General features: G+C 41.8%; 1 protein-coding gene across 1 annotated transcript in view; it reads left to right on the plus strand.

The window, feature by feature from the left end:
* LOC128278845 (dendritic arbor reduction protein 1-like) overlaps positions 1-10,024 on the plus strand; it is a 48,963-nt gene extending 38,939 nt beyond the window's left edge. The window contains 2 exon segments of the mRNA XM_053017571.1: positions 739-798; positions 9,837-10,024. Of these exon segments, the coding sequence (XP_052873531.1) occupies positions 739-798; positions 9,837-10,024 (248 nt within the window).
* The last annotated feature ends 1,316 nt before the right edge of the window (positions 10,025-11,340 follow it).

An 11,340-nucleotide genomic window follows, 5' to 3' on the forward strand; every position in this document is an offset into this window, starting at 1 on the left:
TGCATTTCATCTCTACGTCTAACTTGCCCGTCTTTAACAATCGAGCAGAGGTGCCACGCGATCGAGGGCGCTGCAATCAAGTTATGAGCAACTGGATTCTTTGCTGAAAAAAGTTGTCATCGAGCGATCGAGAGCTTCGACAGCTTTGCCCCCGGGCGGACGGCTACTCCTTATTAAGATGGGAGAAAACGGGCTCCTTCGGTTTCTTCTTTCGCGCGCAATTTACTTCGTTTAGACTGGCGCTGCCCCACTGCCGCTGCCCCACTGCCACTGCACAATGCGCTTCAGCCCTTTCAGGCTCTAAATCAACCACTTGAGGTGCTTTTCATTTGCGGGGCGAACACCAGGGTACGAGCCACCTCCAGGTGTAATGGGAAACAGTCGGACTGCTACTGATACAGTTTTACACGATCAGAATGTGCTCCAAACGGTCTGATCGGCTAGCTAGGTGGTGGCTTGTGGAAAGCGTTGTCACTGTGACGCCGTACAGCATCGTGTCAACAAATCGATGGATGTCATACACTGTTTTCGAACCCCTAGCCATCCCTGTCCCAATGCCTGAACAATCGAAAACAATAGAGCGTATGGAAAGTTCACAATTATCGATCGGATTTTTCTTTGCTATTTCTTTATTCGTCGGTTGATTGGATTGGATTGATCGTATCGACGAATGTGATGAAATATAATTTTCCTATTTTCAAATTTAATAAATTGGTTTTTTTCTGATCATGTTTTCAGGATGCACGAAGGTGTACACCAAAAGTTCGCACTTGAAGGCCCATCAACGAATACACACCGGTGAGTGAATTTTTTAAAATAAGGAGTGATATGTGTTTTTCAACAAACAACTGACGAATGGAGGACGAAGATGGGTTTTAGGCGATTGACGATTGAAATATCGAAATCTATATTCGCATGCGTTTGTTTGTGAGTCTAGATAATGTATGGGGTTCATTATTAATTCAAAAATATTTTGTCGCAATGTCAAACCAATGTTAGTTGACTTGTTCCAAACTAATTAGTGCACACTTCCATGGATTAGTTTGTTGACCGATTGCCAAGTAATGTTAAACAGTAATAATAACATGTACTACATCAAAAAATTAACAGACACCATAATCTAGGTGATTAGCAGATTTACACTGTCGTATTGATACACTCTTGCGATGTAACATGTACGAAAACTTGATGTGTCCAATGTCTACTTATCTGCTGTGTTCTTATGTTAATATGTTTATTTTTACTTTATTACTAACGTTTACGCCTTACAAAAAAAAGTTAAACATAAAGTTTATTCAAGGGTAACAACAGTTTTATCTCATCAGACGAAACTTGTGTCATCTAAATCGCTTAGTCCTTATACCACCTCAATTTCAAACATTTACTGGGAACCTAGAGTAAGGATTATTTTGATGTTCGTCAATCAACTGTCAAATGTTCCCTTTGTATACGATACAGTGATAAAGAGATAAACTTATATAAAAATGGTGGAAGTTGCAGGATTTTGCCAAAAATCAAATATAGCATTAGACGACACCGTTTCCAGATCTACATCAAAACAATTTGGTACATTTTGTGCTACTACCGGTCTCGATTTCATTACCGACGTTTTACATTTGCAAAATCTACATTACGGTATCAGGCATGGAATAAGTTGGACAGATTGGACTACTTGCGGCACTACTTTCCTCAGTTTCCTTCGTTAACAATTTAGCTTCCCTTAAGCGCGTTACCAGGAGCCTTCTCGCGGCGAGTGTTTACGAATTTGCGATTTCGTCGGGCTTCGAGTGAAAGTCATCCCCATATTGTTGCCGGTGGAAGCGAAGTTTATTTTTTTCGGAACCTGTTCCATTTCATTTCATGCCCCTTGGCAAGCTCTTGAGCGTGAACTCGCCTTACGCTTCCGAAGAACAAAACTCGATTTTCTCTCCAGTTGCTGGACGTTGCGTACTTTACGGCACAGCGCGCAATGTTTCGCCCAAAAGACGTCGTACCAACGCCGTTTTGTCCGTTTGATTGACGGTAGCAAAACAGGGCGTTTTCGAAGCACTTGTAATTGGCCGATAGCGTTACTTTCGTCCATGGAATGCGCCGCTCGTGAGCCCCCGGGAATGGCACCGTTTTGCGTCAACTGCAGGCGTGATGTTATATCACTACCAGTGCTTCTGGTGGTGCAGCACGGGCCGCTTTGCGTTTCTGAAGCTCAATTTATTATTTTATTATTTTATTATTTCAATTTTATCGAGATGTTTTTTAAATCAAATTTTTTTACATTCACTTTTAGAGTCAATTTCAATCCATTTGATCAGAGTTCCTCTTCCCGTTCGTACGTTTTAGAAGTACTGAATTCGATTATAGTTAAGAATTATACGAGTAAGACCTGAATACAAGTCGTATAGGCAGACACGAAAATTCACTAGATCGTCGAAGTCAAGGAGTTTTTGGAATATGAAATCAATTTGTGTCATTAACCAGCCTCCGGTTTTGCCTGATCTGTCACAATGTGACTATTTCCTATTTCCTAAGCCCAAATTGACCAAGAAAGGATCATTCCAGCGATTCATGCAGCTGTAGCACGGTTACAAACATACAAACGTGTACAATGTTTTAGTCTGTCATCCGATTTGCATGAAATCGAGTGCGTTCGAAAGAGGAAGAACGTACCTTTCAAACTATATTACTAACTAATAGACATGGCTTCATTTTAAATTATTTTAAGTTAGAATATCGCCGATTGAAAGACATAGATTCAGAATTCAAAAGATTGTACATTGTGGGAATAATGTCTCCAGGAGTGTGCGAATATCTGAATACGTGATTCATTCGTGACCCGCCATGTCATGTAATCTGTAACCACACCAAGCAATCAGCACATTCTTCGCCCTGCAGACGGGTAACAATTATTGATTTGCACACATTAGACCCCGAATGCAGTTTAACCCGGTGTTGTCGTACCGGGCCGGTAAGTCTTCCCGCGCGAATGTCAAAACCGTCCGATTAGTGCTGCTCGCGAGAAGGCAACTCTGCTACAGCTAACTACACTGCTAATGATATCATATTACAGAAGAAAAGCCCCATCGCAAGGGGGTAGCCACTGAAGTAAGCAAACGTTCGCGTCTGATTACCGGGTTCGTAGGTGTTTTAATCTTCGATCGCGCAGCAACATCTATGCAGCCTGTCCGCTCGTCTGCTGCGGGCTGTCAAGCCAGATGACTGTTTTTCGTTGCTAATACTGGTTAGAAGCTGTGCATCACACACCGTCCCGACCCGAGTGGGGCGAGTAGGGTCGAAGATCTGGTCGTGGTCGGAGAGCGTTAGTTTCGATTCGAAACCTGCACGTATCCGGCCGGTACTTGCCGTACTTTTCGAGTGCCTGGAAGATGGGATTAGCCTGACGCCTACAAGACATTGTCAGTGCACACAGTTCTGATCACCGTTTGCTGATTGTTTAGCTCACGCCAGTGGCGGCCTCGGGCGCTGCACCGCCAGACGAACGCCTCCACACGCCTGGCTAGGGTGGCGAAATGAAAGAAAAAAATCTGATTGATGATTTTAGCAAATTCCATTACGGGCCCCACCAGGACTCTGTGGCAAGCTGGTGTGATGATGTGGCTCATGTAATGAGTCACGGCTGGAGTTGCTGGTCCCTTGGTGTGTAACATTCATAAATTACCTAAACGGTTAACTAATTCAGCGATGAAGGGTGGCCAACGTCGCGGGTTTCACTTACATTGCGGATCGCCTCCATAAAGGTATTGATACAAATTCAGCAAACACACAATTGGCACACATTGTTGCCCGTCGTGTCTCGGTCATAGGTAAGCAGTGTTCTGCAAGCTTAACTTTCATGAACATGTAAAAGAAAACCCTTAGACATTGAATTAAAATAACTATTTCACTTTTATATTAAAACGTACGTTTTGAATATTCATTAAATTCAATTGTTCCGCACGAACTATTTAGATCCCCGTGCGAAGCATATAAGATGCTTCATGTTGTATCAAACAACGAATATTGTGCTCCGTTGTTGTGACCCGAAGTCTCTTCCTGTTTTTTACTGCCTCCTCTGAGGTTTTGCGTTCGCGTTGTTCAGAGGAAATCCGACCTTATCGATGTATAAATTATTTTTTATAACCCATAAAATGACCAACCATACCGGGCCCGGTGGTGTTTATGGTGCCTAAAAATCTAGCTGACCATACAGCTTTTCTGCATTCAACAGAACACTTACGCTTTTCGGTCTATCCGGAGGACACCCAGCATGCCGCCGTCGCGCTCGGCGCAGACTCTTACACACAGAATCGGGAAGCAGAACAGAAGTGACCAGAGGGGGATTTTTCTTAAGTCCATAACCGTAAATTACGTCATATTTATGGTTGTTTAAAGTGTGATTATGTGATCCGGCTCTCCATGCGAGAGGTGCTATACTTATGCCAGGTGAATTCTTACGTTCGTTGTACCACACAGTGGATCCCGTTTCATTTTTCTCCCCACGTAGAGTTTTTTTTCCGAAAGATTTGCTTCACGCTAAAGTTTACGCGCTTTCTACATATTTAGCGGTTAATACACGGGATTTATAAACGTGTTCGATTTACCACATTCTGCTTGAAAAAAGTGCTGAAAGTTCCGCTTCATCACCATGAAATTGGATTACAATAGCGTTGTTTGCATAAGTGTTTTACCACGTCTTTAATTTTTAGATACTCAATAGTTCTTCCATTCATGATCGTTTTTATAATGAAAAAATGTTTTTAAGCTATAGAAACTTCCAAGAAAATTTCCCGGAACTGGAAAAGACTTGTAATTATTAGTATTATTACATTATTAGTCTTCGTTTTGTAAACGGACAAATTTAACAATGTTTAAATAAAACCGTCAAATTGTTTCATTGTAAATTATTAAATTATTTCAATAACTCAAACCTAAAAATGCTCGCCAACAGGAATCTGCCAACTACGCTACCACCGTTTCTACGAGTATGTTTTCATCAAATAGAGTGAAGGTTATAGTTTTCTATAATAGAAATGTGTAACACATAATCGAAATCGATGTCATGGAGATATTACAGTCATCTGGAACTCAATGAATCTATCGTAGATTTCGTTATTAGTATTTGTTTTACGGTACGCTTCTAACATCACGTCGAACGAAGCGCAATTAATTGCAATAATCGACCGATGATCGTTCACTTTTCGTTTTCAATGAATAGTAAACCAGTAGTTAATTAATCGTGTGGAATTAATACCCAATTTATCATAATTATAAAACATTACATGTAAACGAGACTGACTGATCTGTGGAGAAAACTCGTTGGCTATCAAGCACAAACCAGCACAGCCTGTCTTTCGTAGCAGGTAATTGCTTCATCGTTTCTCTGCGTCTATCTTTCTTCTCGATTTCTTCGCTTTACCCTGTTGCATACGAATGATTGCAGAAGAAGATATCTGAATGCACCAATGCAAGGTACGCAACGGCCAAAGTATTCTTCATAATCTGATTAGTATCATGACCTGAATTCTACGAAAGAAAAACACATCTTTAAATTTTCCACGAGCCTTGGCGGACGTTATTATTGCTCAGGCTCGAGTAAGGCGCCGAAACTTCTGCACAAAAACATAATTTCAATCGAATGCATTAAAAAGTGGATAATTTTGTAATAAAGAGCCTGTAGCTGTAACTGCATTGTGGCTGACCCTGTTTGGCGCAATAGTTCTTAGTGGCGTCAAATGGCAGACGATGGGATTTTATTTCATTGAAAAGTGAGCCCAATAGCAGATGCATTACATTTACATTTTTTACACTTTTGTACACCATTCGGACAATTGAACCTATCGATTAGTTTGATGTATGTGTTTGACGCCACCGATCAAAACAAAATGTTTCTCTCGTGGTTCCTAGCCCACAAATTGCTCCTCGCATGCATCCAATACTCGAGAGGCCGACGGAATCCGTGACGGAATTCGTTTCTTGAAGGTGCGCTGGGAAGACTCTAGTATCGGGCTGCGTAGAGAACTCAGCGACAATCGATCGACATGGGAGAAGCAACGCAAAAAAACGCACCACTATAAATAATCGATGAGTGACAGACAACTAACGTGCCTCTTAATATGAATAGTTGCCAAAGGAACGCCAAAGTGGTTGCAAAAAATGTATCGCACAATCCATGGCGAGGTCGCTGCAATTCGCCCGCCAGCTCGCGTTGCTCACGCGCCAAGCGCCAAGCGCCAGGCAGCGACCAAGGCCAGCCCGACCATCGACTGGGCAGCTTTCAGCTAGACACGATACCTTGCAGGGAAGGCATGCATATCGCCTCACGTCATTGCTTTCCTGCTGTGAATATAATAAACTGATCCGCGTGGCTTCCGCATGAGAAATTAGTATGTAACTATCCCCCTATGGCGCAATTCGCGTGCCTCAAGAATGTCCCCTTCGTTGCAAAAACTAATTGCACACTAATGTTCTTGCTTTTGGTGTTTTGAAAAGGTTCGGTAACTGTAATCCGTTTGTTGACTAAGCTTTCTCAAGATCGGGCATGTCAAACCTTTTTGGGCCGACCCTTTTGACAGGTAGTGTCGTGCGTACCCTTACAACCACACAGTTGATAATGGTATCGGTAAGCAGGGTCTTACAGGGTAACATTTTTGATAATGTACTACGCACTGAACGTGGCAATTGATATGAGCACTTGGCAATCTTGCTTACTCCTGCTCTGCGATGTCTCTATAATCTATTTGACTCTATGAATTGACCGACAATACTTAATTGGCCCGTTTTCATAAGCACTTTACCACATAAAAGTCAGAATTGAACTCTTAGTACTTTGATATGTTTATATCGGCGAATTGTGCTTTAGTATGTATCACATTAACTAAGTACATAAAGAATAACTCCACCTCCGACCGTCTCGACACGAGGTGCTCTTCAGACTGTAGAATAACTTGTTGGCGAAGCGCAAATCTATTTTGTTATATCGTTGTTATTGCTTACCTTTGACCCCAGATAGGTGTAGCTCGAGACGTCTTCGAACTTTCGGTTACTCTATCCGTACGTCACGAGTACATGGTACGAGATTGTCTGTATCCGCTGCAAGGCCTTCGATCTTCGATCTCTCCGTATCATCTACATGGGCCAAGTTCTGGTTGGACTTGTAGTAGATGGTGGCATTGTGTATCTATAAAAGAATATCCAAAGAAAAGTATCCAAAAAACATTATGTTATAATGTGCTGTGCTTGGTTTTCACGACAATGGTGTGAACTAAATACAGTTTTGAAATTGGCCACTGTTTTAAATACTGTTAAGTTTTACGTCCAAGAGACTGCCGTTAGACCATGGTAGGACTTAACTTTTAGAGTTTTAGTTGAGCCTGTGCAGATAATTTAGAAGATATTTTCCTATGATTAATGATGATCTTTCTTTAATCTCCGCCACCGCAAATGGATGTCACCGTTTACGCGTTCCATCGCACTCAGTAATAATTCTGCACAAACAATTAGCCAGCACCGGCAACGTGCAGTATGCTGCCCAAACACTCTTTCTCGCTTCTTGCTCGGTGCCCGTTAATATGCATAACATTGGCCCCGTAATGAGTAAGTTTATGCGAAACAATTCCTTGTTTCGTACCAACACCAAACGTTGGTGCTGGTACGTGGGCCGCATAACATGTCAACGCTGATGACGATGACGCCTTTCGCCTTCGACATGAGCCAGAGGCGTGTTGATTATACATTGTCCAAAGATAATTGATGAAGCCAGGCGGGCGGCCTGGATTTTGTCCTCCTTCAGGCCCGACGAAAACGAGTACTAAATCACGGTACGCTATGCGCCATGCGTATACTTTGAAAACCTAGGCTCCCCTAGTCCCCTTTCGATCTCTGTGGTGCTTGGAGTGGCTTTAGATGTCGTGGTATGACTAGGGATATGTAAATTTCAAAAATGAGCTTTTTAAAATTAACATAGATAAATAGAGAACGACCATTTTTCATTTAATCGCCGAAAAAAAAACAAAGTGCAATACGTTAAATCCGTTGAAAACACCGGCACCATAAGCGTCACTTGCACCCGGCGGCGTTTTTATAGTCTTTTAAGTTTGCTCAAATAACTCAATCCCTCATGAAACAACGGAAAAGTCCTATTTATCTACAACTGCAACATCAAACGATTAGCTTACTTTTCTGTCTGAAACACTGAAATTAATCTTCACAGAATTTTAAATAAAAAATTATTACAAAGTTGCCGAAAACTGTTCCGTATCACCATTAAGCAATCTCAAACATTGAGTTCACTCTTCGCAATTGTTTTGGGTAAAATATGATAATCTCAGCCACGAAAGGCCATGAGAAAACTGGCTGTTCAATGGTAGCGCTTGCTACTTCACTTAGACCTTGGTTGCTTCTGAACAAACATTCCACACTGTGCGGGCCAGAAGCTCAAGCTGTCATAGAAAAAGTACCCTTACATAAATCAAACCTTCTCGGGTTCGCTTCCGATCTCGGCCGCATAAACATGAAGTCCAGTTTGCCTGCCCGGTCCAAGGGACCATTCGTCCGACTGCTCGTAGAGAGGTTCCTACATGAGCCTAGGTTTACACTCTCGTGGCATCGTTCGAGGTGCAAAAATAATGCACTTTGGTTGCAGAATGAGACGCAATAAAGAACATTCTCACTCATTGGGAAATCTGTTTACATATTTGGCTAGTAAAAGCCCGGAATTCTATAAACTTGTGGTGCATGTTGACAAAAACTAGGATTAGGACCAGGGTTTCTACTAAATCTCACTCTAAATAAATACGATGGTGCTTTCGATAATTTCGAGATCCGAAAGCTACGTTTACATTGTAAATGAACCACAATGAATTAATATTCGATAAAGACAAAACATAGAGCAAACCCCTGTTTTTTGAGTGATAAAAATGTCTATAAACGTAAAATTTATTCCTTTGATCAGGCTCTTGCACGAGGTATAAAATATTATAGAATTCAACTTCAACAGACTCTAATTATCCTCCGACGGACTGTCTGTTGGCTTTGCAGCATCATCTACTTGGCCAAAATAACATTCGCAATAATCAGTTACTTATTACTGTATGTAAACCGTAAAACTGAGCTTTGAAGATAACTTTGGATAAAAGAGTATTATATATCTTAGATACCTTTAAATTGTAGTTCACCTATCGATACTAAATATTTGTTATGATTTTTCAAAGTCATTTGTGGGGAGCACTTCTATGCCTTATTGTTTCATTGTTTCAGAAAGCTGTGTGCAAAATTTTCGCCGCATTCGAATTGTTGGAGTATCGACCGTATTCATCAGATTTGGCCGCTAGCTACTTTCATCTGTTTTCAGACCCAAAAATAAATCATGCGTGAAAAGCGTTTTCCATCAAAAGATGACCTTCTTAACAACTGCAGACGCGTATTTTGAAGACGTTCCAGTGTTTCACTTCGGGGATAGAATTCACAAATTGGAGTCTAGTTGGAACAAGTGTATTCAGGAAGGCTATGCTGAATAATAAAGTATATGTCAAACCATAAAAATGTGTTTTTCTTATCGACCATACGAACCTATTCAACAGCCTAGTATCCTTACGGAATAGTCATTATTTCACAGATGATCAAATAAAAAGTAAAATCAAATTATCTGTGGTCCGGGAACGTCACGACTGCGGGACTTCTCTGTTTTAGCATGGGGGCCAAGTTTTGTTACCGAAATTCGGAATACTTTTATGTTCTCCATCGCTTCAATTTGTTGCCATTTTATGATGTTATTTAAATCCATAAGAAATGATGTATACATGGTAGTGCGGAAATAAATGAATGCGTTCTGCTTCTCGTTTCAGGTGAAAAACCCTACACCTGCCAGTGGCCCGAGTGCGAGTGGCGGTTCGCCAGATCGGATGAGCTGACCCGCCACTATCGCAAGCACACCGGCGCCAAGCCGTTCAAGTGCATCGTCTGCGAACGCAGCTTCGCCCGCAGTGATCACCTAGCGCTTCACATGAAGCGACATTTACCAAAAAATAAATAGTTAAAACATTAGACAAATAATTTCGATTTTGAAGAAGTAGCGTCGTCGCTAACTAAAAAACAAGAGCGCCCTTCGAAAGTACTGAAGTTTGTTCTTAGAATTGATTCAAATGGAGAAGTCGGCCGACGTGTACTTCACCCAGCTTCGAATTGGTGAATCAAAGCCCAAACTCTCTTATTCTCTGTCTCTCTATCTCTCTCTATCTCTCTCTATCTCTCTCTTTCTCTCTCTACTTCCGTTCAGTGCAAACACGTGGCACAGAGTCGAATCACACAGTGTCGAATTACAAATGTGTAGTAAAACGGTCGGCAGTGCGTGTTAATGTGTTCTGCAACACTCGAAACGAAAGATTAAAGCTGTTTAGTGGCACAATGTTAATACCCAAAATAAACATTCCACTCGCGCAATACCCAAACCGTTTCATAGCCCGCCGAACGACGCCGAGTGACGAATCGTCGCCGAAAACTTAGCCGCGCGACTTAGTTTTACTCTACGAGGTGTCACTGCGTCACTGCGTCAACAATTTTACGGGCAACAATCCTGCACTCCACGCCCACGCCCAAACATGACACGAACGGTATTTTAGAAAATAAACAGAAAAATGTGTTATTTAAGATACAAATTTAGTCCACCCGCTTGTACACTGGCTGCTCCGAGCGAGCAGTAGCTGCTCCTCCGGGGGCGACAGGAGAGACACAAAATAGCAAAAGTATTTAACACCTGACGGTCGGTCGCGATCAATTGGGTTTCACCCCCACAATCCTCATTTGTCGCTCAAATAGTAGCTGGCTTTCGGTTGGACAGACCAGCGTTAGGACATTGTGGAGTCCGCCAACGTCACGTCGGCGACGCACTTTCAGGAGGGTCAATATTGAATGTACGGTTGTAAGAAAAGCTCCAGCTTACCCGAAGAAGGTTACTCACTACGATGCGGTGGCAAACGGAAAATTATCAGATAGCTTTAGATGTAATCCTTCACATGAGACAAGCTCGTTTGTCACCATCGAATGTTTAAGATACTATTTCGCCGAAAGTGTGTAATTTACATTAACGTAGAGCTCCTACCATTTAACGTGTCGTTTACATGATTCCATACAGTAAACTTGTAACTTTAAGCTCGTATTTATTCGTAAACAGCAGTTATTGAAATAATTTACCTTTTCTACACGTGGAGTCGCTCGGTCGCTTTGTTGTTCAAATTAAAGTCCTGCGTAAGTTGCTGTTTTCAACGTTCCCACCATACCACGTAACATTTATCCGTATTACCGCATTGACCGTACGCGTTTCGCGAGGGTTCAGTTGAAATTGATCTCAAG

The sequence above is a fragment of the Anopheles cruzii genome, chromosome 2 (genome assembly GCF_943734635.1).
Source record: "Anopheles cruzii chromosome 2, idAnoCruzAS_RS32_06, whole genome shotgun sequence".
NCBI lineage: Eukaryota > Metazoa > Arthropoda > Insecta > Diptera > Culicidae > Anopheles > Anopheles cruzii.